General features: G+C 41.2%; 5 protein-coding genes and 2 non-coding genes across 7 annotated transcripts; 3 read left to right on the top strand and 4 right to left on the bottom strand.

Annotated features, from left to right (window-relative positions):
• Positions 1-2,643: 2,643 nt before the first annotated feature.
• BCR41DRAFT_426024 (hypothetical protein) lies at positions 2,644-3,512 on the top strand (the record flags this gene model as incomplete). Its single annotated transcript, XM_022030668.1, has 2 exons — positions 2,644-3,061; positions 3,199-3,512. The coding sequence occupies exons 1-2, from the start codon at positions 2,710-2,712 to the stop codon at positions 3,510-3,512; spliced, it is 666 nt and encodes a 221-aa protein (XP_021876395.1). The 5' UTR covers positions 2,644-2,709.
• Positions 3,513-6,294: 2,782 nt separating this feature from the next.
• BCR41DRAFT_t138 lies at positions 6,295-6,367 on the bottom strand. Its single transcript has one exon. It is a non-coding gene; the product is annotated as a tRNA-Gln (tRNA).
• A 4,038-nt stretch (positions 6,368-10,405) lies between these two features.
• Positions 10,406-13,493, top strand: BCR41DRAFT_362997 (hypothetical protein). Its single transcript, XM_022025815.1, has 5 exons — positions 10,406-10,729; positions 10,946-11,121; positions 11,271-11,632; positions 12,040-12,816; positions 12,923-13,493. The coding sequence occupies exons 1-5, from the start codon at positions 10,552-10,554 to the stop codon at positions 13,407-13,409; spliced, it is 1,980 nt and encodes a 659-aa protein (XP_021876396.1). The 5' UTR covers positions 10,406-10,551; the 3' UTR covers positions 13,410-13,493.
• Positions 13,410-15,208, bottom strand: BCR41DRAFT_200217 (Translin family-domain-containing protein). The gene is made up of 4 exons (XM_022019877.1): positions 14,980-15,208; positions 14,845-14,879; positions 14,531-14,747; positions 13,410-14,407 (listed from the first exon to the last, which is right to left on the bottom strand). The coding sequence occupies exons 1-4, from the start codon at positions 15,145-15,147 to the stop codon at positions 13,538-13,540; spliced, it is 1,290 nt and encodes a 429-aa protein (XP_021876397.1). The 5' UTR covers positions 15,148-15,208; the 3' UTR covers positions 13,410-13,537.
• A 112-nt stretch (positions 15,209-15,320) lies between these two features.
• Positions 15,321-18,488, top strand: BCR41DRAFT_390056 (hypothetical protein). Its single transcript, XM_022028189.1, has 5 exons — positions 15,321-15,400; positions 15,515-16,163; positions 16,254-16,311; positions 16,420-17,006; positions 17,105-18,488. The coding sequence occupies exons 1-5, from the start codon at positions 15,350-15,352 to the stop codon at positions 18,469-18,471; spliced, it is 2,712 nt and encodes a 903-aa protein (XP_021876398.1). The 5' UTR covers positions 15,321-15,349; the 3' UTR covers positions 18,472-18,488.
• A 256-nt stretch (positions 18,489-18,744) lies between these two features.
• Positions 18,745-20,108, bottom strand: BCR41DRAFT_313324 (kinase-like domain-containing protein; the record flags this gene model as incomplete). Its single annotated transcript, XM_022021126.1, has 2 exons — positions 18,745-19,365; positions 19,566-20,108. 2 exons carry the CDS (start codon positions 20,106-20,108, stop codon positions 18,745-18,747), a joined length of 1,164 nt encoding a protein of 387 aa, XP_021876399.1.
• A 2,086-nt stretch (positions 20,109-22,194) lies between these two features.
• BCR41DRAFT_t137 lies at positions 22,195-22,267 on the bottom strand. The gene has a single exon. It is a non-coding gene; the product is annotated as a tRNA-Gln (tRNA).
• Positions 22,268-26,371: the final 4,104 nt, after the last annotated feature.

The following is a 26,371-nucleotide window of genomic DNA, read 5'->3' on the forward strand; positions in this document are numbered from 1 at the left end:
GGAAACAAAAGAAAGAAAAAAGGAAAAGAAGAAAGAAAGAAAGAAAAAAAAAAAGTATTCCTTTTTGAATTGCAGGTTGTGGTAGAAAGGAATAAGGAGCTGCAGAAAGGATGCAGGTGTCCACACTAAGAATGAGGAGAAAAGAAAAATGACAAAAAAAAAAGGTAATAAAAGGAGTAATAAGACTAAATGGAAGCACGGGAAAATTCAAAGGTGCTCTCGGACGTTTGAATGTTGGTGCTGTTAGTGATGGCAGCTTGTAATATGTGTGATGGGTAATGATAGCAGTGATGACAGCGAGGTCCAAAAGAGGAAAGAGGAAAGCAAATGTGAAATGAGAAACAAGAAAAAAAAAAAGAAAAAAAAGAAACCGCCTTTTTTATAACTCTTTGTTTGTGAGTAACAGAAATAAGGGTATCCAGTGCGATCTTTGATGTGGTCAAAATAACGGCAAACAACAGAAGTAATGCGAAAGGGAGAAAAAGACTGAGCGAGAAGGGAGAGAAGGTGAAGATATAAAAAGGGGTTTTAAAAGCGATGATGAAGAAGTGACATCTTGAAGGCTCCTTGGCGTGGAATGAAAAGAACGACCCCCAAGGGTATGCCAACAACGAGAGCAAAGGCACTGTCTCTTTCTTGGAAATGAATATCCTGATTACTTTTATTAACAACAATAACTGAATTAATTGCTGACCATGGATCTCGGAGACACCAACATTACACAAGGCACATGCGATCAAGTCTAAACGGCGCAGAATCTGGTTTTTCATCATCACTTTCAAAAAAAGAAACATGAGATTGTTGACGCTAAAGTCGGAGATCGGTGAGCATCGTGGATAGCGCCCATAACCCTTACAGAGCAAAAATGAGGGCGCATCAAATCCATCAGACCATTTGTTCGTTGCTCAACAGCAGGGTCGCATTACATTTCCCAACAAAATATACAAACATCATAACCGAAAATATGAATAGCAAAATATCATTTGCAGTGTGTGGAAGCAAGCCCAGTAATCACGCCAGATGACCACATTTATTTTGTGTTTATTTCCCTGCCTTTTTTATCCAAAAGTCGCGTGTCCTCCGAGGTTTGGTGTCCTTATTGGGGAGAATGCAGCAAGATGACTGGGAGGGTTTACAAAACAGCAGCTAACCAATTGAAAACAATAAATAAATAGAAAGTGATGAATAAACACTCCCCTGCGTCAAGTTCTGTATGTTTTTCTTTTGCATGTGTGTGTATCTTTGGCCGCATATTCTATGGAGTATTCTACGCACCATGTCCCGTCGCGTGCAGGGGTGTCCAGTCAGATTTCATCGCCTATTATTTCAAACTCCCCTTGTTTATGTTCAACTTGGAAATGATCACACGAGAAATGGAGGCATTCAGACCCATTTCCTTGTGTTTATTTTTGTGTCCAATACTCCTCTCAATCTCACTTATTCACGTTGGGCAAACTTCTGCCAGTCTAATTGAGCATGAGCAAAAAGACTGCTCAAAATATACACTGAGTAGGCCGAAGGTATCTGCGACATAAATAGCCGTCATCATCTATACATGAGCCCATGTTCACTCCTACATATCAAAAAAAAAGTTTTTGTCTAAAGGCAAACTAGAAAGGAATGAAACCCTTTGTAGCTCTTACCATCACAGCAAGCCAGATGTAACTCCGTATCCAGATAATCTTCTTGGAAAACAGTGGCCATGAAAAGAAAGATCAACCAATATATATTGTCCTCGTCATTTGGTCACGAACGTATTGTAAAAATATATTGATTGAATTGGTCCCAGGAAAGCGCGCCACATTGAATGGAGTTTGAGTATTGAATCGGTGGCTGAATTTGGCCACCAGCTCATTTAGGATTATTCAAAATTCGGAGCCAGCGAATAATTATATGCTTTTAGAATATGTTCGTGACCAAATGACGAGGACAATACAATTCATTTATGTATAAAGAACTATTTCAGGAAGACAATTTGGAGATCGACTGTGTGTCCTCCCAACGCTTAAATGTATTGAACTAATAATTCGCTCTGTCGCTGCGCCGAGCAATTTTTTATGCACACGCATAAACATTATACATGAACAGTACAATACATTCAATGCTTCTCAATAGATTGTTGAGACCATGAAAGAGAGGTCGAGGTTGACTATATATATGAGTTCAATGTGTGGTGATTATCATCCATGTTTATATTGAATACTTAAGTCTATTACATGTAAGTCTCCGAGTCTCCGGGAAAATAGACCCAATCAACTAATTTCCCAAGCCCCCACCATTGGTAGTCTAACATTGATTGCAAAAGATGGTGGCTTTAACAGACAACTGAATGGCAGATGTAGGGGCCACTTGCACTCGCCTCTTTAATGATTTGTGGCAATGAATGGTAAGTAAACTCCCCAGTGTGACAAATTAAGGGAATTAACGTTTCATCCTTTGTCAATCATGATTGCTTGTGTCACAATAACACAAATAAATGAGGGCATTTATGGCATTTGATGGACAAACAGGGACGGGAGAGATAAACCCTGATCCAAATCAGTGCAAAGATGAGCCATGCTTCAGCAACTAAGTAAAGAGCTAAGGATTTTTTTGAAATAGTATAAAAGTGTCCTTTTTTTACGCAACTCTTTTCTTTTACCTCTTTCACTTCATCATTTCGTCTTCCCCACAACACCCCCTCCTACTACATTCACCTTAACTTCAACTATGCGTGGACGTTCTTCTTTCTCGGTCCTGATGGTCCTCGTCGCCTTCATTGTGACTCTTTTCCTCTCAGAAACTGTCTCCTCTGCTCCAACTAAAAAGCCCACCCCCAAGCCTAAACCAGCTCGTGGCCTCATCACTCTTAAGCAGCTAACAAAAGCCTTTGCTGGCAATTGCCCTCCCAAGACTGTCGGCGATGCGATCACTTGCAAAGATGCCCTCCCTTATATCAATGCTGCTATCAAGAAGTATAAGCTTAAGACCAAGGGTCAACAGGCTGCTTATATCGCTAACATGGCATATGAGGGTGGCTATTTGAAATACAACCACAATCTTGTCAACCCTACCCAAGGCAGTAAGTGATAACATTCAGGAAAAAAAAAAAAAAGAAAAAAAAGAATGCTCTCGAATCAGAAGTTATTACAATACCGTTATTAGAGGACTTATGCAATAATATCTTTTTTTCCTGATTTGATCATCAAACAATTAAAGCCCGCTCAATTATGCCTGCGGTCTCACTACGAATTTTTGTTGACGCCAATAAGCCTGTTCAAAAGCTCTTCCCTGGCTATCCCAACATTAACAATGACTCCATCGTTGGTGTCTTGATCAAGAGGAAACTCGACTTTGAGCCCGGTGCTTGGTGGACCGTCGCTGGTCCTGGTTGTGCCAAGGTCGCTGCTGGACTTCGTGCCTCCGAAGATAGCTTTGTTGCTTGGGAGAAGGGTTGCATTAATGGAGGCCTCGAAACCATCCCAGACCGTGCCCGTATCTACAAGGCCGTCTATGCTGCCATCGCCAAGTAAAAAAAAAAAAAAAAAAAAAAAAAAGAAAAAAAAGAGACTATATAGAACTAGTAGCGACGTGCTGGACGCTTAGCTACTTTTTTATTTCTAAAGCTACATAAAGCATTGAGGAAACAATCTTTTAACTTTTCGTCCTTTTGTCGTCTCTCGGAGTATTTATTTAAGCTAATGCGACAAGCGTCTGAAAATGAAACAGGGGAAGTAACGAGACGATTAATTTGAAACTTGGATTTGTCCTAAATAGACACTGCCTTAAACACGTCAGTGCTGTGTGTAATATCCCTTGAATCCCTCCACGACATGAGCGCTCCAGTGGGATGCAACCAGTCTACTATCACCACCAAAAAGAAAAGTCCTAAAATATTTGGGCGGATTAATAAAATAGACGGATTAATTAATAAAATACATGGGCATTTATTATTGGTAGAAAAAATAGTCCACGCATCAAAGTGTTGTTTGTTAGTAGTGCTGAAAAAAAAAAAAAAAAAAAAAAAAAGACTTGTTAAACTACATTCAGTGTTCGACACGCGACGGTAACGGTTAGCGAGATGCTCTTGGTCGTAGGTCTAAAGAATTCCCTGAACAAGCATCATCAATTGCACTTACAAACTTCTTAAATGCTGTCCACACTTACTATTCTCGAACTTGTCTTTCCTTATTTCAAATCTGATTTACGGATCCCCACAAGTAACACATTTCTCCGACCATCACCCAGAAGATAAATACCACAATATTCTTTGGTCCATCTGGCAAAATTTGCTAGGAAGTGATTTTTTCTATGTTTTTTAAATTATTAGTCATCTCTCCATCTATATACCCCAAAAGAAAGTACGCAAAATGTTGCCACATTGGTCATTAGCTGAATTCCGCACAAAGTAAGGATTAATTACCAATCATTGCACTCATGAGCTCATCCACTTGAGCATTCGAGACAGTTCATCTTAAAGCTAGTCGTTGAGTCCATTCTCTACTTCATTCATGCCTCCACTATACCCTTCCTGCGCTTAATCTCCCCTGGGGAGCAGTGTAAATAAGGTGTGTACGGGGCCGTGCACCTCTTATTTGCACTGCCCCGTACACACCTTATTGCACGGGGGTCTTTTTTTTATTTGTACGGGGTCTTTATTTCAGCCCTAAATACCATAACACGACACAGGCTTAGATCTAGAGCCTCTGCCTAAGCATCAAATACTGACCAGAATATCTTATCAAGTTCGTATGTAGCTCAGAGTAGATGTTGGCATTCTTTATGCGACTCTGGGACTAAATACAGAATTACAAATGATTTATCTATAATTGAAACATACTATGCCACTCTACTTTGAACTTTTGTTGGCCGTGTTACTATAGATTGTGGATGGTTCCCCGATACTTTCTTTCATTTAGCGCGTGCATACATCTCTAGTATTTCCGTACACTATTAAGCACACAACGATGAGTTCAGTTATTAGGAACCTCTAATGTGTAATTTGTTTTGGTAGATATTCAAACAATCATACTACCATACCCATATCTAAATAGCTAAAATACTTTAATAGCATAGCCGTGACTTATAGTGATAGAAAAGAGGCATAAATACTCTTTTCTGTTACATTGATAAAGATCCTTATTTTTGTCTCATTGCATTTCAAGTTTGTTACCATGTTCAATCAGGGTTGATTTTTCACCAATAATAGCCAGAACTTACCTCGAGTCGTCTTTAGCACGCAGTGCCGCATACTCAGCAGCGTATGTAGATGCTCACTGCGTCTAGGGACTAGCTTCATATTGTACAACCACCTGAAAGAAAGTTAGGTCAAAAAAATAAAATTTTCAAATGGTTATGAAGAGAAGCACTGCCTTCAATCCTATTTCTTGCTGTTTTCCATCAGCATGTACTGTCCAAAAACTTCAGTGATTATCCACATTGGCCTCATTAATAAAAACGTAAATTTCCATCTTGGTTGATGAAGTATTTTTGTATGTCACAAATGAGCTGTTTGTCAGAGATTCAAAATAAAAAATAATAAATAGCCCACTTTGACCAAACTTTCTTTTGAGTGACTGTAGAGCGGAATAGAGCGTGAAAAATATTTTGTAGATAGATAGTAAGCAGTAGAAAAGTAAGTGAGAATAAGATATGGGCCCACACCACATCCATAGAGTATTTGTTCATTTTCTACTAGAGGGACATACCAGGTAACTACGTACCTATCTGTAGAATCATAATATTGCATACTGTGGAATATGCAACAGGGCGCGATGAGTATTACAGCTCCCACGGCGCTGCAACTCCCAAAAGTAATAATTCCAGACTCCCCTCTACTCTAGACTGACCTTCGCTTCAGTGCTCCTATTCGAACTGAAACTTTGTCAATTATGATGTTTCAAATTAAAAAATAAATATCAATTGACAGAGTTTCAGTCGAATAGGAGCACTGCTTCGCTTATCTCCTTCGAAATAAAAAGCTAGAATCAGGTAATCTGTAGGATACACGTTGCTGAAATAGAGACCCCATGCAAATAATTTTTTTTTATTTGCACGGGTAGAGCAGTGTAAATAAGGCGTGTATGGGGCAGTGCAAATAATTTTTTTTATTATAAGTTAAAATTTATTTGCACGGGGCCGTACAAATAAGGGGTATACGGGCCCGTGCAAATAACTTCATCTTTTTCCTTAGTATACTTAGTATGGGCTGCCAAATAATATATGGCACCTGGGATGCCAATTAAATCATACTTGAATCCTTGCTCAAGATTCTGACTGCAACACAGTTCATGTTCTCGAAAAATACAAAAGAAGAGGTCTCGCCGAGACTCGAACTCGGATTGCAAGATTCAGAGTCTTGATTGCTAACCAATTACAACACGAAACCTTTCTTCGTTGTGTCGTAAATGACGCCTATTCATTTACCTAAATATGTATTTCCTTTCAATTTATTTATTTCCTATCATCCTATTTTCTACCATTTTTAAATAGTATTTAAGTAGCTTTTTCCTTCACTGCAAAAACGGCATCTCTCTTCTTATTATCGATGCCCTTTTGCAGGTGAGTTTATCTTCATTATTCTCATTATGAATTCTCAGAAAATTAGCAGTTATTAAAGATCTCTCTTCTTATTATCGATGCCCTTTTGCAGGTGAGTTTATCTTCATTATTCTCATTATGAATTCTCAGAAAATTAGCAGTTATTAAAGATCTCTCTTCTTATTATCGATGCCCTTTTGCAGCATCCTCAAAATCATTCAAAGCATTACTTAGGATCACTATCGTATCCCAAAACCACGAGGCTCTTGCCCAATTCTTCATTTTTCATCATTACCTACTAGTTTCCAGAGATCACTAGTAGATGCTCTACGACAGTTGTGTCGTAAATCTGCTATTTACGTATCCTCTTCTTCATTATTTCCATCATCATTCAGTACTTTTATCATTATTTCCTTTATCAATCCTAGTATTTAAATCACTTTGGCTTCTTTGCAAAACAGCATCCCTCTTTTCACTTTTGATGCTATTTTGCAGGTGAGCGACTTTTATTATTATTTGTAGTTTTACTAAGTCAAGCTCGTTCTTATCAGTATTTATTAAAGATCCTCTTTTCACTTTTGATGCTATTTTGCAGCATTCTCCAGGACTATCATTGTTGATTTATGATCCTTTAGTGATCTATTTGTCAGATTATCCTCCTTTGGCACTTTGTCCATTTATGAATTTATCTTTTGGCACTTCGTCCAATTTTTTATTATCATTTTGTTCATTTTCTGTCAATCTTTGGGATCATTGACGGATCTTTCCACGTCAGTTGAAGCCTGGGATTTGAAGCTACATATTGTGATTATTATCACATGCAGTCATCCACACTATACTGATATGCAGTGGTTGACTACTGAGTGTATGTTTCGACATTAAACATGGTAACGAGCGAAAAGCCCTGAGGGTCCTTGTTATCAAAAAAAAAAAAAAAAAAAAAAAAAAAATTAAACACGGTGACGAGCCGTGACAATAGTTGCGCGGCATCCGAAGGGTGGCGACTGTAAAGCAATCTTCTTCGGAGGATGAGGCATTGAGTACATTCGAGACTAGATAGTTCTTTAGTTTTATAGCGTTGTTCGTTTAGAGATTAATTATTTAATTTTCATTTCATTCAGTATCCACTAATCGGGATATTTTGTTGATCCATGGTTAGGATGATTCTTTGTGTAAAGCGTTTTAATAGTCGAAGGCGAATCCACCTCTTGAGGCCTCGCCTAGAAACTACCACAGCCAGGCCAGTAGGCTAGTACTATAAATGCTAAAGAAACTTCTCTCTCAATAAAGTCTTCAGTTTTCACATCTTACCCTTTTTACAGCAAGCCTTTGACTTTGGGTAACTTAGTTTGTGAGCTCACCTATAAAGCTCCCTTCATTCCTTTTGGCATCCTATGGTGCTATTTGTTGGCAAGGTTATTTGCCTCTATTTTCTTTTGTTATTCTTGGTACACTTTTTGTCCTGTCCCATCCTGTTCTGACTCATGTCTATCTTTTTGCCCTTAAGCAAAGATACATCTACTATTTACAACAGGTAGAACTAAAGTTAACCATTCGATGGCACCAAGCATGGATAACCCAATGACGACAAAGAGAGCGATCTGTGCCCTTGTCGATGTGGAGTGATGATCAACGCTGGGTCATATCCATAATAAACGCCCTGTGCGCTCTTTTTACATTAATGCCAAGGATACTGCAGCCTCAAGAAGCTACATGTTATGTTACCTATCCTCAATGTCATGCAAGCTAGACAACTCCTTCTTTACCTAGGTCGAATTTACTGCGTCTGTGAGGTCAAAGTCGAAGATAACAGCCATGTATGGACTTGTAGTGCCCTTGGTGAGACCCACAGTAACATTTGGAGGAGGCTCTGTCGCCATAGATCGCTGGGGTGGCGCAGCCACCACCAAATACAACAAGAACCACAGGAGCACGAGCCTGAGTTGGGTCAGCCTTGATCGAGAACTGCATTCACATGCATCAGTGGAGTGCGTACGGTTTTAAGCATAGACAACAAAATCAATCGTGCTCCTGGTCTCAAATAGAGCTTCAGTGATCTCTACCGAGGTATTGCACCGCTTAGTTTGATCAACGAAGGGGGTCCTGTATTCCGCACAGCGCGATCTATCGCTCGTAAAGTGATCCCCAAGTTCGTTGGCTACCTTGAGCAGTAGGCTACGGAGTTGATTGGAAGCCACGCTATAAGAAAACCATCGACAAAGAGAAGGATCGAGGTGTGAAACAGAGGCAGAGGTGTGCGCCACACACTGGACCAAGAGGTAACTGGAGCAGCGCATATGGATTTATGACAATAGATGGCTTATGTCCTTGTGATACGGCAATGGATGCACATCGCGACAGATGCTGTCCAGAATCAACGCTAGGCCCATCCGCATAAACAAGACTTTGTTGCAGAGCTTGTTAGGAAAGCGGCAGTTGACAATCATGGAAAAGATGGGATGATTTTTTCTTGTAACAGTATGTTTTCGACGTTAAGCACAGTAATAAGCTGTGGCAATAGTCGCACGGCATCCGAAGGGCTTACCGAGGGGATGTGACTAGACTTATGGCGACTGTGAAGCGATCCTCTCCGGGGGATGTGACATCAAGTAGACTGTGGACTGGATAGTTCATCAGTTTTATAGCGTTGTTCGTTTAGAAAGACAAATTGTGACATAAAAAAAAAGAGCTAGTTAGCTAATTTGTCTAATTGTCTGATTTATTACCAACAAAGCTTCCGCAGCATAATCGAGCAGTTTACTACACAGCAGAGCTAGTCCTCGCCTCAAAAAAAAAAAAAAAAAAAAAAAAAAAAGGTAACCTTGACACAATGCATCACAGTGAGTGTGGCCTGCTACATGATCTAGACGTGGTCAGCCTCTCTAAGTACCGCGCGGAGCGGATCCTAAAGGGATCGGACACTAGTCAAAGAATCGTTATTCCCCAACATATATTTCAGTATTACAATGCGCATACAATGTTGTTTCAACTCAGAATTCGATTCAATAAAGTCAGATATCTCTAGATATTTTTCAGTGCTATATGCGTTATTCAACTAGGGAGGGATATCTTGTTAAAAAGAAGTTAATACATATACAAGTTAAGTTATAAGCTGTGGGCGTTGATAGAAATTTGGGTTCGACATTTGATAGGCCAACACCAAGGATGATACTCAATTTTACTCAATATTGATTGGTCTCTCGTCCTGGAGTCAAATGTATCTTTATTTCGCCTATCAATTGACAATATGACAGTTACACCTTGGTGAGTGGAAGAGAGGAACGACAACGGCTCCGCTCTACCTGTACTACATAGTGGGGGTTTACATGTACAGAACAGAACCAACGGTTACATCACAAGTGGCAATAGGTCGATTGGAAAGGATTCCGCACATCATCCCAATGACGAAGCTATAGTATACTCCCAACGCTGGCATATATATAGACACAAGCACCAGAATGTGCGAGTCATCCGCATCAATCCCAAGAAATGTGGTCTTCAGATTTTTCAAGATTATCGAGGGAATCGGAGGAGCTAAGATCCAGAACAGACAATCAACTAGGAAAGAACTAGATGCATCATCTCCTTGAGTAAACACGCCAGGGGACGCAGCTGTGCTGTGCTATGCAGCACAGATGCAGTAGAGATGGTTTCTAAGGGCCTATCCCAAGACAGCGACGCACAGCCGATTAGGACCGGGCAGAGAGTTATTAGCAGTAATTCGAGATGGTTTTTTGATACGGCAAGATGAACCTAGTGCACAACAGGTCAAGTAGGGGAGCAGCAGATTCTGAAGGGATCAATAAGTAAGAAAGTTACATGAAATACAGTACGACGATCAAAAAAAGAAAGTTCACTGCCAAGTCACCATGCCTTACTCTTCATTCATTTTTTTATTTAAGCTTAATCTTCCTGCAAAATCCCTTTTGCTATTTTATTACTCTTTTCATTCGCTTCTTCATTCCAAACGACATCAATCTTTTCTTTTCTTAATTCTCTCATCTCATTCATCCTTCCTCTACCATAATAGCTATGACTGCACAGATGTACTCCGCCGAGGTGCCAAACAGTCCGGATATTCCTGGGGAAGGAAAGCCCAGACGTAGCATCCTCTGTCCTGAAAAGTTAGTTCAGAGCTATCAGTCTCACAAAGGCACCAACCAGATCACTACTCTTTATGAGAATTTCCTGGAAGGCGTCCAGCGTTCAGGTACCTATCTAAGTTTAAAATAAATATTTCATGGTTTTACTTCAATGCTTAAAACTGCTGAATTGCTGAGTTTTTAGGTTATTGTGGGCGCAGTGATTTGCTTTGTATACCTTTCAATGGGCAACAATATTCAACATCTGTCCTTTTGTAGCATAATCTAATAACGTTGGTATTGTCATTTACTTTGGTTGTATGGTTACCATGCTTGGTCATTAGAGGGTGGCTCCTTTTTGGGAACGCGCCCTATTGTTGATGGTGTCGCTAAACCATACGAATGGATGTCCTATACTCGCGTGCAGGAGCGCGTGACGCATTTTGGGGCAGGCCTGGCCCACCTGGGAGTGACCAGCCAGTCGAATTTCGGCATCTTTTCTATCAATCGAGCTGAATGGGTGGGTGAACACAAAAAAAAGAAAGAAGATCTAGAATCTCTCTTTCCTTTGACGACTATCCTGTCCTGTCTCCAGTTTCTCGCACAGATAAAGAATTTTCTCTTAACATAAAATCACCTCCTATGGACATGTATGCATGTTTTTCATAGACGATGAGTGAGCTTGCAGGATACATGTACAACTACAAGTCTGTTCCACTTTATGACACCCTTGGGGTTGCAGCCATTGAATTCATTGTCAATCAGACTGAGATGGAGACCATCATTGCATCCGCCGACAAGGCCTCGATCCTCCTGCATATCAAGTCGTCTCTTCCCACCCTCAAGAATATTGTGGTCATGGGCGCAATTGACGATGCTCTCGTGGCCGAAGGCAAGGAGTTGGGTGTTCAAATAGTGGTCTGGACCGATGTGGAGCGAAACGGACGAGAGAAACCCGTTCCCGTCAACCCTCCTACGGCCGATGATATTGCGACCATCTGTTACACCTCTGGCACCACTGGCGTACCAAAGTAAGTTGTTGGATATTGCCTGCATTTGCTCTTTGTTTTATTTTATTTTATTTTATTTTATTTTGGAGAAATGTGTTTGTAGACTATCTAGAGTTTCATTTATGAGGGCGTACAAAAAAAAAAAAAAAAAAAAAAAAAAGGAAAAAAAAAGATGCTCGAGCGTTAAGATTTTTCTTTGGGGTGTCAGTTGGTCCTTGCTTCCACCAAACATAATCACAACCGCAATTCTTCCCTTCTTCCGGAGAAAGTGGAGCATATGATTGACATGCTTTGTAGATAAAACAAAGCAAGAACCTTACCAATAAAGGTTGTACATACAACGGGTGCTCTTCTTGACAAACACATCGTTGCATCCTATCACTCGTTTATTCAACTGACATTTGTATATATTTTATTGTTTATGATAGGGGCGCGGTTTTGACTCACAGAAACTTTGTTGCGGCCTTAAGCTCATTCCAACTGTTGTCCAAGCATCAAAAGTTCTTTATACCTTCTACCGCTGACACCCATATCTCATACCTCCCATTGGCTCACGTTTTTGAGCGCATCAGTCAAAGCATTATGATCTCGGGGGCAGCACGTATTGGATATTATCAAGGTGATACCCTCAAACTCTTGGACGATGTTGCTGTCTTACAGCCAACTATTTTTATATCTGTGCCCCGTCTTTTCAACAGAATTTATGACAAAGTATTGTCGGGCGTTAAAGCCAAGGGAGGTATTGCGGCTTTTCTCTTCAACCGTGCATATCAAGCTAAAAAGGCCAATATGAAACGCGGCACTGTAGAGCACCCTCTATGGGACCGCCTGGTCTTTGGTGCAATCCGGGCTCGCCTCGGGGGCAAGGTCAAGCATATTGTTTCCGGCTCTGCTCCTATCGCTCCCGATGTCATTGATTTCCTACGTATCTGCTTTAGCGCTGATGTCTACGAAGGCTACGGTCAAACTGAACAGGCCGCCGGCTTGGCCATAAGCTATCGTGGCGACCTGACTCCCGGTCAGGTTGGCCCTCCGCAATTGTGTGTTGAAGTCAAACTGAGAGATATCCCCTCTATGAATTACACTAGTCAGGACAAGCCATTCCCTCGTGGTGAGATCATGCTCCGCGGCTATTCTGTCTTCACTGGATACTATAAGAATCCGGAGCAAACTGCAGAGGTCTTAGATGCAGATGGATGGGCCAGGTGATTTTTAATGGTTTATATTATATAAAACGCATGATACGATGGTTATATAGCTGGTACTAAACTATAGTCTCATCAACATCTCTCCCTGTTCACAAACTTTTAGCACTGGAGATGTCGGTCAATGGGATGATCGTGGACGTTTGGTTGTGATTGATCGTGTAAAGAATATTTTCAAGTTGGCTCAGGGCGAGTACATCGCACCAGAGAAGATCGAGTCCGCCCTTGCTAAGCATTACTTGGTTGCTCAAATCTTTGTCTATGGTCATTCGCTCAAATCAACATTGGTAGCCATTGTTGTTCCTGATGCAGAAACACTCAAGACATGGGCGAATGATAATGGACTGGGTAATAAGAGCTTCGAGGAACTTTGCGCCCTGCCCAAGGTTAGAGAGACACTTCTCAAGGAATTAAATGCATTTGGACGTGAGGTAGATCTGAAGGGCTTTGAGATCCCAAAGAACATTCATGTCACCTCGGAGCAGTTCACGATTGAGAACGACCTCTTGACACCAACATTCAAGCTGAAGAGACATACTGCAAAGGAGAAATTCAATGTAGAAATTGAGCGAATGTACCAAGAAGGGAATTAAAAACAAAAAAAGAAAGCGGATGGATAGAGATGGAGAATGCTGACAGATAGGCTTTACCATAATTGACATTATATTTCCCAAAATCTGTCAATAGTATAATAAAATCAATATTTGTCTTTTGTTTTAAGCTACTGTTCCTCCTCACCATTTCCAGCTTCCACGCCCCCAACGTCCTGCCCACTAGCACCCCCACTCATGAGCATCTGTCTCAAGATCTCTGGAGGGTACTCAGCGCCGCGCACTTTGACATTATAGCACGCCATTTCAATCTTGTTAAGAGACTGCTTTAATGTCCCCATTTTTTTCGAGATAGGTGACATTTTTGTGAGAGACAGGCCATCAAAGCCACTCTTGATATCCCGCAAAAACGACAAGATATGCTGGACACGTTTCTCTGGCGTTGATAAGGAATATGAAGCTCCTGTAGCAATATTCGTGTCCTGAGTAGCTGGTGTCATTAAAGATTGACCCAATGTGTTGATAGCAAGGCGCATTAGCTCACCTGTTAGGTCTGCAATACCAAGGAGGTAGTCCTCATCTGTGATCTCTAATGTATGTCTGATCAACTTGGTCTCTAGTACTACCGGTATTACTACTAATGGATCATCCATTTGCATCGTTGTAGTTGTTGATGGTGGTGCTATCGTTGCTCTATTAGCAGGCTCATCTATGTTGATCGGCACAGGCGGTGCTGATATGGGGTTGGTTGACGCAGCAGGGGTCGTTGTTGTCAGTGATTCTGATGCTGGAGCTATCTTCTTTCCTAGCTTTTTGTCATCTCTGTTGTATGATACTTTTCGATTATCTTTGATGAATTTTCCTCGCTGTCCCCCACCACTGCCGCCGCTACCAGGCAGTCCTGTTTGACCGATAGTAATGATTGAATCAAGATTATTTAGCTGTTCTTGGCTAGTCATGAAAACAAGATCCGCTTCAAGAGTTTCCTTTGGGATTAGCTTTCCATGGACCATATAGTACTGTAGTGTCATAGCCTCGATCTAGTCATACAAGCCATGGACCAGAGAAAACAGGGAGAGTTAGGCGCGTATGGCGTCTCGCATGACGAATCATGCCAGTGCTAGATCCAAGTTACCGTTGAAAATATACAAGCATATATTTACATATTCCTGCATAGCGCCAGAAATGCTTCGTTGATAGCGATAATAATTGGAACCTTGAAGATCAACAGCAGCCCGGTGGAAAAGCTTCAATACTGTAGCATGCTTTTCCTTAAACTCCATTAATGCCTCAGATGTGCTTGAGTCTTGAGAAAGGAAGTCTTTGGGCTCTGCACGGTGAAGAGCAAAGATCATTTTCTTGCTAACGTTGGTGATATCTCTTTTTTTTTTTTTTTTTTTTTTTTAAAAAAAAGGCACTTTTCGTTAAAGAGCCTTGTCCATCCAACAAACTCTTGTTTGGCGCATTCTCTTTTTACCTTGATACTTTAATGATTCGCTCCCTTCTATCGTGCTAACGGTGTGATTGAAATTGATTAATGATATCTCTACCGTCAAATAGGATAGCACGCGTTATTAAATGACTCAAAGTTGAACATGCGACAATGACATACGTGAGCCTCTAGAATATCGCGATAAATGCTAAAGTCGTTCGCGATAGAAACCCCTAGACTGCTCCGAATAGTTTCGTTTCCCGATATCGATTCTGTTTGTGAGGTCACGGCTAATGGATCCGTCAACATAGGCAATGACTTTGATGTCTCCATTTGTATGTCTTCCATGATTTTAAAGATTAGGGTTGATTTGTGAAATTCCTTGACCAAGTTGGATTGGAGACAGAAGTAAAGCATTCTAAAAAGATCATTAAAAAAATGGTGGCTGCTCAATACAAAAAGCGCCACCATTTTTTTTTTTTTTTTTTTTTTTTTTTTTTTTTTTTTTTCATTCCTCTAAACACTTTCAAATTCATTCCTTTCATTTCTCATGTCTCTGAGGCTAGAGCAACCCAGGATTGTCGATAAGCGAAAGACCATCGTAAAGTATTTTATCATCGCCTGCATACCTCTGTTCGATAAAATAAGTAAAGCTTTGACGTACGATATATTGATGGCACTGGGCCTTATCATCAAACACTACACGAAAAAATAGAGTGGGACGACGGAATATCTGATTTCAACCACACAAGAATGGGTCTTATCATCCACTAGCCGGCTCATTAACCCAGAACTTGTTGAACTTTATGAATGGCTCCTCAATTCTGGATACCGTGAGGGCACCAGTGTTTTTGCCACGACCTACAAATCACATGTTACATCCATTAAGAGCACAAGGAAACGACAGCAATCGTCGTCGACATCGTCGATAGCGACTACGTCATATCCGGCAACAGAAATAACGGCAGAGACGTCAATATCAACATCGAATACAAATAAAAATGCTAATGACTGTAATGATGATACACTGGTAAAAAAAGAAACTCCAGAGAGTGCTGGAATATCAAGGAATAACGATGCTCCTAAAATTAAGGATGAGCCTCAGGAGGAGGATGGTCATGGAAGAATTAAGAAGCAACGTTTAGATGGAAGCTTTGTCGAGGACAAATTGGATCAATTGTCCATTTCACAGCCACATTCCGAACGAATAGTACCTATAAAAACAGAGTCATCGAGCCTGAATGAATTTACTACGATACTAGAGGATGCTGGAATTAAATCTAGGGACGAAGAAAAGCAACTTCTGAAGGAGTTCAACAGGAATACAGAGCAGATGATTGAAGTCTATTTCAAAGAAGGAATGGGTAAGAAGCAGGTGTCATCGCTGAAATAAACTTGTTATAACAAGCGCTACTCGAAGTATTAAAAACCTTATTGTCCATCCATTTCTACAGATGCTTCTGGTGTCGAGATGTTTGATACTCTACTGGGACCTTACCGTCGACCCACAAAGTAAACATGCTTGACTCTAAACTATTAATTGTGTTGACGCTTGGACAGTTGAGATTCTCATACCTTTAAAAATGCATTTTTTGTTTTTTTGTTTTTTTTTCTTTCAAGAGAGTTCATAGCTTCTTTCTTTTACGCGGTTGTCCTCTCGCCGCTGACGGAGCCCGCAACCATCGAAGCTGCTATCCATGTCCTCGACCGTACATTCACTCTTCATGGACCAGAGCCTTTTCAAGATATTTGGGATGTACAAAAGCGGCGACGCGAATTTGCAGACGGGACTAGCCCATTTTCACGACAATTCTTTCCAACATCTTCAGGATCAGGATCAGAAATAGAATCAAACATAAGAGCCTGTATTAATGAAGGCAGCAGTGGAGATACTACTTTCAGTAAATTATCTACAACACCAGTTTTCACAGGCCGTCTGCCCAGCTGGAACAACATCTGGGATTTGATTAGGGCTGAATTTGGATTGGATACGAAGCCTGAATCTAGGCAACATATTGCACTCCAGGAGCATCAGATCCGTACAAGGCTTCAAGGAGACACAACTATCCAGGGTGTCGGAGAAGATGATGGCGTGGGAGACGAGATCCAGGGGATCAGAGAGGAGCGAGAAGTGCGAGACGAGATTGGACGAGCTATTGTAGGGTTTCTTTTAAGGGTCTTGGAACAGGATGCGGTCCTAAAGAATGGTATGCTTAGATGAACCCATTCCCAGTTGGTACTCAATCTATGGTAAACCAAGCCTGTAGGTTCTTATTAGTTTTGCTTTTCTGTGTCATTGAGTTAGTTTCCGCGGAAACATTTTTTTGCCGAAACGTCCTCATGCTTGATCCGTTTTCACCAGCTCAGACTGTGCGACAGGCACTTGATGTTATTTTCCAAATTATTTCTCTTGCTATGAGCTCAAGGTACTTGGAGTTACCTGTCTATCCGGCTCCTGCTCCAGCTGTAACGACTGGATCTCGGGCAGGGGGCTCATGGCCGCTAAATATACGGTGCACATTGAACTCGTCAGGAATGGAGATCTTGCAGCTTGGCCAACAACTTCTGTTACTTTTAATCCGTTTTACAGAAGGTGGAGTGCTCTTACCAGGCAAGGGCCTGGAAGAACTAGCGCGCGAGGTCTTATCTAGGTTAAGTAAAATGAATAAGGATAGAAAGCTTCTGAGCCATGGTTCTAAAGTATCGACTGGATCGTCATCAAGCCGACCTTCTACTGCCACATCGACAGCCATGCCGTTTACGCTCGAGAGGTATAGTTTGGATCAGACAGAGATTTTTTTGAAAGCTCTGATTCAAGGACCATGTCTATTGGATTCAGGGACAGGGTCTGGGGCTGGTGTAAAAATGAAGAGAGAAAAGAAAAATGCTCTGGCTTCTCTCATATTGGATAACATATCGCCAGGAGCAGAGGAGGGGGGAATGGATATTTCGTTCAATTTTGATGAAGCAGATGATTACAACACAATCTTCAAAAGTCAGACTGGGATATGCATGGGATCAAGTGCATTTGTGATGGTACTGGTTGACTTTTGGTTCCGGTCCAAGACAATTTATAGTGGTGGGGGATCGGCAATGAGTGGTGGGGGAGCACAGCTAAGTTTCCGACGAGTCATAGAGGAATATGCGATGCCAATTCGTGTGCGTCCGGCTGGTACCTCATCTTCTAATACATCTATAGGATTGACATCAAGCAATAAGACTGAAAAGGGAAAAAAAGCAGGGACGCGAAGCTCGGTGAGACGGCGTAAAGCATCTTTAATATCAGAAGAGGAAGAGGCAGAATTGTTATTGGCAAGTATTATTTCACCCACAATGGATACTGAGCCGGAGGGGCATGAACAATGGAATGCAAAGGATCTAGAGCAGATTGAGTGGACAGTGATGATGATCGAGGTACTTGTGGAGTCCTGGATCGAGGCTCGAGGAATTAGGCGAGATGAGATCGAAGGTACTGGATTGGAGCAGGTGCTCTATCCAAACGAGCCTCGCGAGAGTCAAAGATTAACTAGGGATCAGGAAAAGTCGATTTCAGGATGGGTGGCGATGTCTAATCTGTTGGATAAGATTGGAGGAACATTGAAAATCCGATGGGGGCTCCTTGAGAACATTATTGAGGCTGCGATCATGGTGGAAGAGCTTTGTCTCCGCTGAGTGTTCGAAATTGTGACTAATTGAAAATAATAAAAAAAAGAAAAAAAAAAAGAATCGGTTGTCGCAGTTATACCATGCACGATGCGCGGTGCACGATGCACGACGCAAGATGCAGATCCTTCTATCATTTTCACAAGTAAACAAACAAACAAAACAAACAACAAAATTCTGACACAAAAAAATTTGACTATGCATTTTTTTTTTTATTTTTTTTTTTTTATAATGGACGATTGATGATCCTATGCTTGTGTATGTGTATGTAAGAATCTCTCCTTAAAGGCTGGGCTCAAAGTGACGATGGGGGTCCTGATTTTCGCCATGGATGCATGTTTCAATGCTCTTGAACCATTCATCCTCCAATATCCCCTCGATAGTAATACGAGTCTCTGGATTGGGATCCAAGATATTCTTTAGCAGATTTCTGGTTCCAAGGGATAGCTTCTCGAATGGCTCATAGGCGTTCACAGCTCTCATTTCCAGAAAGTGTTGGTAGTTGGGATCTTGTTTTGTTGCGGCACGGAAAGGAATGCCTTGATAGACCATGCAGTAATAAACGATACCACAGGCCCAGACATCGACTCGGCGCGCATCGTACTCCTTTTGGGTGAACTCTTCTGGGGCAATGTAGGGCTCCGACCCGCAGAGACCCTTGGATAAATGAGTGGTTTTCTCCCAGCACATACGGAAGACATCCGAGACTCCGAAGTCTGTGATTTTGAGGCGAGATTGATCGTCGAGAAGAAGATTTTCGGGCTTGATATCACGATGGGCCACACCCATGGAGTGTAAGTAGGCTACACCGTGGATGAGCTGCTTGAAGCAGCAGTTGATCTCAACCCTTGACATGTGGCCTTGCTTAATAATGTTGTATAGATCTCCTCCAGAGCAATATTCCTATGATTAGTTGAAAAACGATGCGATGTGAGGAAATTTTAGATTGATTAGTATTCTATATGCCATTCAGAGGAATGTTTTGTAATACCAATTCCCTCGGTGTTGCGTATGGTAATAAATAAATATAAAAAAAAAATTGGCAGCAAGCGAAATGAGTGGAATGAGAAGGAGAAGAGGGCATAAAATAGAAAAAAACATACCATGACCTCGCACCAGTGTTGATGTTCATCTTGTACCAGATCGACGGTCTCGACAATGTTCTCATGATGAAGGGTGGAAGAGATACAGAACTCGCTTGTCAACTTCTTTACATATTCCTTCTCAGTCTCGTCCTTTCTTCGTTTCCTGAACTCCTTGACAGCAAAGAGCTTCTCACCAGATTCGGATTCAGCCGAGAGCTTATGTGCCAATCGAACAACGGCGGTAGCGCCCTGTCCAATGCTACCCTTCTCACAAACGCCATACTTTTTCAACAAGGTACACTCGGGTTTTTTACTCTCGCTATGACGATCGCTGCTACTGTTGAGTCCTGTGAAGGAGGAGGCACGTCCGAGGACGTTTGCAAAGTTGAAGATGGTTTTCTTTTCTAGCGAGGGGGTGACAGGGTTCGAAAGGTAAGGGTCCTGCTCTGGGTTAGGGCTATTGATGAAGATGGGAGAGGTAGGGGGGCTAATTGAGGCAGACTTGGGTTCATGGTGGAAGATCTTGTGAATTAGGGTTTGTTTCTTGTTGGTGATGGCCATAGGCGGAGGTCGGAGATACGAGGCTTTCTTTAATGCAGCCACCTGAGATTCAGAGGAGGAGGCGGAAGAAACAGAGGAGGAGTCGACTGTTGGGACTTGACGGAGAGTGTTCCAGTGGTCGTCATTATGAAGCGAATGACTCTTTGAATCTTTGATCATGTCTTGACGTCGTCGAACGTTGGACTCCATGGCAGGGGCCCAATAATCAGTGGAGAAAGTGACCATGATAGGATGTTTTTTTTTTTGAATGGAGATGAAGAATATAAGAATATAATAGTGTACAGTACAAAAGGAGTTTGTTCTTTCTAATGTAGCAAGAAGACTATGGCTAAATAAATGTACAAAGATAAATGGGCAAAGCAAAAAAAAAAAAAAAGCAATAAAAATAGGATGTGATACAAAAGAGAACAAAAAAAAATTGTTGATACAGTTGGCTATAAAGGTTTTTTTTGTAAGAATAATTTTCTTATTTCTTTTAATGCCTTGCTGAACAGATCGAATGGATCAGCAATAGCGATAGAAACGAGAAAGACAGAGAAAGAGAGAAAAAAGGGGGCGTAATGTTATTCCTTGCGACCCAACATGCTAAACCGAGGATGTGAATGTGTGGAGAATATGATGAATTTTTTTTTTTGGGAGTTGAGGTTTGAGTCGCTTTTAGGTGATTGCTAATAAGAGCAGAATAAATGGACGGACAAGCAGATGAAGAAGGAAGAAAAAGAGAGAGGAGAGAGGATCGAAGAGAGATGAAGAAGAGAATGAGCAAAAGAAAAGAAAGAAGGAAGGAAGGAAAGAAGCATATATAAATGAAAAAGATAAAAAAAAAAGCACGGAGCATTTTCTGTCTGTGAGTCCTGTGAGGGATTTTTTTTTTTATCGGCGTTTAGTTTTTTTTTTTTTTTTGTTTGTTTGTGGCATGTTCAAAGAGCAAACACCGAAAACGTGGATAAGATTACACAAAGTAGGGGCCACAATCAAGGCAGGCTAGACTGATCGATGCACTCAAGCATATACATGATATACATGTACAACATACACATGTGCATTCTCTTCTTTCTTCTTTACCTTACCATCATTGAATTATCATGGACAAGCTTAAAGACCTTTTCAGTTACAGTTCCACACTAGAAGCCAGCCACAGACATGTCATATGTCATGTCATTTTGTTTATTGTTTTGAACCCTTGTGAAAGAAGAGTGAGGGATTTTTTTTTTTTCTTTCATAGTTTGACATTGAAGAAAATCTCTGTGTTCTGTCCGGATCAACTCATCCAACGAAACACACAGGGTTATCAACGTTGTGTTATCTTTGAACATGTATACTGTATACATAACGTACATTCATCTCTTTACATCTTTCAATGTCCAAAAAAGAAAACAGAGGTGGTAATTGTAGTGTCTGAACTAACACATCCCTTCTTTGCCCTCAAAAGTATACCTTGTACATGAACCTTTGGTTCCCTACCCTGGTCAAACAAGAGATATAAATATAAATATATATAAATGTATACACAAATATATCCCTATCTCCCCCCCCACTTTCTTTTCTTTCTTTTTTTGTTACTGAGCTCATTTAATTACTCGAATTTGTGGATCTACAATGCAACGCAAAGACATGTTCTTTTCCCCTATTCTCCTTTTAGTCTTTTAGTTCAGGTACAATTTTATCAGTAACATAATCGATTCTATTAATATGGTGTACTGTTCTGCGACCACTTTCCATGGATAGCTATTCATTGCATGCATGAACACATGTCATGTATATCAGTCTGAGAGCAAAAGAAAAGGAGAATGGGGGGGGAGAGCACACTTTCTTTTTTTTTTTTTTTTTTGTTCTTCCATATAATGCACAGCAAAAAAAAAAATATAGACAAATATATATATTTATTTATATTTATATATATATAATACGTATATATTATACAAATATCATTGAGCTCCTTATATAAAATATATGTATTAATATTATATATATATATATATACATAGTCTATCTATTCATCAAATTTTTAAAGAAAAAATAGTACCATTGTTGGTGTTTATCACTTGTCACTTGGGTAAAAAAAATATGATCAACATTCAAAAAGAGGTCTCGCCGAGACTCGAACTCGGATTGCAAGATTCAGAGTCTTGATTGCTAACCAATTACAACACGAAACCTTCCTTGCCGGAGGCATTGGATTTAATACTAGATAAATTATCTACAGTCACGTGAGCTAACTCACATGATACTAAGAGCAATCAAAATTTGATAAAGTAGGTGATCGAACTCAAAGCTTCCAGACTACAACGACCTTTTCAGCTATCAAAAAAAAAAAAAAAAAAAAAAAAAAAAAGGCAAAAAACTCTTCTCCGATCCATCAAGTCGGACGCTACATTAACACTGCCCCTCTCTTAACACCCCTTACACACCCTACGTTAGCGCACAAGAGTGCAAAAGTATTTATCAACCCAAGATGTCTGGGGCTGAAAAAATTCAACTCCATCATCGACAAGATGATGGAGAATCAAGCAGAATGAACAATTTCAAAAAACAAAAACTTCCCCTTGACGGCCAAGACGCGCAAAAACCAAGCCAAAGTATTGGGGCTACCACCCCAATTGCAATGAATTCCACTCAACGCTGTTCTTATAATCCCAAAAAGGGACTAAAACAAATGCAAGTTGATCAAGAGCGCGCTGCTACCGAGACAGCAATTGACGAAGACGACGAAGAAATGGATGACGAAACAGAGTGGATCGAAGTTCAAAGAACTAAGGAAAGGTTTTTCGTGGCCACGGCTCCTGTGGATCTGATCTATGGCGACACCTACGCTATGAAAAGAGATGAACTCCAGCAGATCCTCATTCACCAAGGCATCCACTGCACGGAGGGACCAACCCGTATCAAGAATAAGGACGGACAAAAAGTTTTTCGCGTCGCCGTTGAAACGCTGGGTGACCTAGAGAACCTGCTGGAACTCACTCACCATAAAGAAGACGAAGAAAACGGAACATCTTCGGAGCAGCCTATCTTCACCAGAGTCGATCAGGACCAACGCATCACAGAACAGGATAGATCAGTTGAAATTTACGGTCTTCATCCCAGGACTGATGATTTCAGGATCAAATCAGCGATGGCTCAGTTTGGCGAAGTGGAAAAAATTGTAACTCGTCCATGCAAAAATGGTATCAAAATTGTGGCAAGAGTTCTCTTTAGACAAGAGGAGAGTGTAAAGAAAATCCAAGCGGAAAAGAAAAAGTGGGTTTTCGTTGGTAGAGATCTTGCTCGTTTAAGTACAATTGGAAAGGAGAAAGTAGTGTGGGAACTGCGTTATGTCGCAAAGCTGTCTCAACTCCCTATGGGAACAACGCCTTTGGACTTGAAAGAGATCCTGGGCGAAAATAAGGCTGAGTTTTTAATTATCCCAAGGATTTTCTCGAAAGAGGGTAAATACACAAAGACGTTACGTGAAGCATTCGTTTATTTCTCATCAGAAGCAGACATGGTTAGCTGCATGGAGATTTCCATTAAAGTAGGTGGGAAAGAAACTATGTGGGGAGATAAAGAAGACAAAAGATGTAGAGAGTGCGGTGAACTAGGCCATATTCAAAGGGTGTGCACAATTTACATTGAAAGAATGAAGACTAAGGCCCACATCCAGGCAGTGAAAGAGTACCAAAGAGGTGGAGCGCTTAAGGTCACGGCTAACCGTACATTTGCACAGATCATTGGAAGTAGCAGCCAAAATGGAGAACAGACACAGAGACAAAGCGAATTGCAAAATGGACCGCAAAATGGACCGCAAAATGGACTGCAGAATGGACAAAACAGCGGACCACAACAAAATAAGCAACAACAGCCTGGACAGCAGCATAATGGACAAAATAAAGCTATGCAAAATGTATTGGAAAAGAAGATTGGACAGCTTCAAGAGACTATCGTTAGAATGCAACAGGAGCAATTACAGCTTGCGCAGACCAATCAGATGTTGATGTCTATAGTGATTCAAATGCTCTCAAAGAATATGGGCATCACTGTCCCTAAGGAACAGCTAATGGCAGTCGGTCTGAGCGCAGACACAAGTCGCAGCGCGATGAAGTCAAAGAAAGGCCAGAACTCCAGTGGACTAGCTATCCCAGACACGAACGAGACTTTGGCCGCTATTATGGCGCTAATGGGCCCACCCAGGGCTGCTGAAAAAACAGTACCATTGCCATCAAAGCCTGTAGTGATAATTGGACAATCCTCAAAACCTTCCTTAAATGAGTAATACGCCTAACATAGTAACATGTAGGACAGTAAATAGAGATGGAAAGAATGATAGATTGAAGTTAGGAACCTTCAATACACAGGGAATTTTAACAGCTGGAAAATTGGAAACACTTTGTCATTGGGGAGAGTCAGAAGAGTATGATGTTATTGCGTTACAAGAGACAAATATGAATCATGGTGCGAAAATAGCAGCAGACTATATAAAACAAGAAAGTTATAAATTTTGGTGGTTAACAGGTGAGGAAGGGAAAACGCGAGGTACGGGAGTCGGCCTCATTATCCACAAGTGGCTATGGGTACATGCTGGGAGAATATCCTCATGTGGAAGCAGAGGGCAGTCTAGAGATTTTAATTTCAAAGGACAATTAAAGCTTCGGGTGATTAATTGTTATGTACCCAGTGAAGATAGAACGAATCGTGAAAAGGAAAAGCAGCGCAGAGAATTAAGCGAGTGGCTCAAAGGAGAATGTATTAGTGCAAGAGCAGAACGCAGGGAGGTAATTATTATGGGAGATTTCAATGGGGTATGCAATCCCAGGATTGACAGAAAAAACTGCACAAGGACCAGCACCAATCCAGAAACCGATATCCTAAAATGGCTACAAACAGAGCAATTCTACGACACCTACAGGGCGTTACACCCAACAACACAAGACTTTACATGCCAAGGTGTCAGCCGAATTGACATGATCTTTACAGATAGCTTGTTGGTGGGCAAGCTTGTGTATGTTGATCACAGTTCGGTTGATGGAGTCTCGTCGGACCATAAAATGGTGACGGCCAATATCACAATCCAAGCACTCATCCACAAGGCAGATCCTCTTAAGTACAAGAAACCCAAAGGCTTCCGCTTTCAATTTCGAGACATTAACAAGACACAGTGGGATGATTTTGAAAATGCCTTAAACATGGCTCTCGACGATCAGGAGAAAATGAGGAATCTTGGACTCAAATATGAGAACCAAAATGAAGGCAGAATAACTCCAGAAGAATTAGAGAAGGTAAAGGTGGAACAAGCGTGGCGCTGGTACTCAAAAACAGTGCTTCGCTGTGCAAAAGCGACCCTACCAGGTAAAACAGTAGGTAGATCAGGGGTGAAACCTCAAGCAGAACTCTCGATCTTACACTTAGTGCGGGACCTAAGCAAGATCAAGCAAGCAACGGTGGCAATTAGACGGAGAAGACGAACCGATCTAGAGGATAGTGCAAGAGAATATCTAGAGGCGGAGCGGATCAAATTCAACAACCACGCGAAATGGATGAGGGAAGAAACGGAAAGAGGAATGGAGGATCTAGGCGAGGTGCCTGGGTGGAACGCAGATGAAGAAGAATGGGAGACATGGAGCAAGGGTATCAAGAAAAGATGGGTACAGGCAATATCGGAGATGCAGACAGAGAGGCGTTTAGAAAAAGCATCGAAGATGACAGAGTGGATTGAACAGAGATGCGGACAGCTGCTTACGGCGACAGGTCGGATGATTGATAAGTTGTTAGGTAGAGGACATGGAAGAGTCATACTGGACAGGATTCAAGTACAGGAGGACGGTGACACTTTCAACATTCTTGAGCCAGAAGGTATTAAAAGGCACGTCAGAGAATGGTTTCAAAAGTGGCACGGTCCCAGGCCTGCAAAACCTCTGGAACAAGGAACACGCTGGGAAAGACAATACGCACCACACGAAAGGATCAAGGAAGAATGGTATGATGGGCTCATGAGCCCACCTTCATGGGAGGAATTTATGGTAGTGATCCAAGAGACACCAAAGAACAAAGCACCAGGAGTATCAGGCACCACGAACGATTTATTTCAACATCAAGGCCAAGTCGGACATAACATTCTTTTCCAGATTGTTGGTGCCACAATAGTCCAAGAAACAATACCAAAGGATTGGAAAACTGGACTATTGTATTGCATCCCAAAGGCAGCAGAATGGTCAGGAAGCATGGCGGAAGTCAGGCCGATTGCGCTTCTAGAACATGCAAGAAAAATCATGTTCACAGTTCTAACC

This window comes from Lobosporangium transversale, assembly GCF_002105155.1.
Source record: "Lobosporangium transversale strain NRRL 3116 chromosome Unknown BCR41scaffold_59, whole genome shotgun sequence".
Taxonomy (NCBI): Eukaryota; Fungi; Mortierellomycota; class Mortierellomycetes; order Mortierellales; family Mortierellaceae; genus Lobosporangium; species Lobosporangium transversale.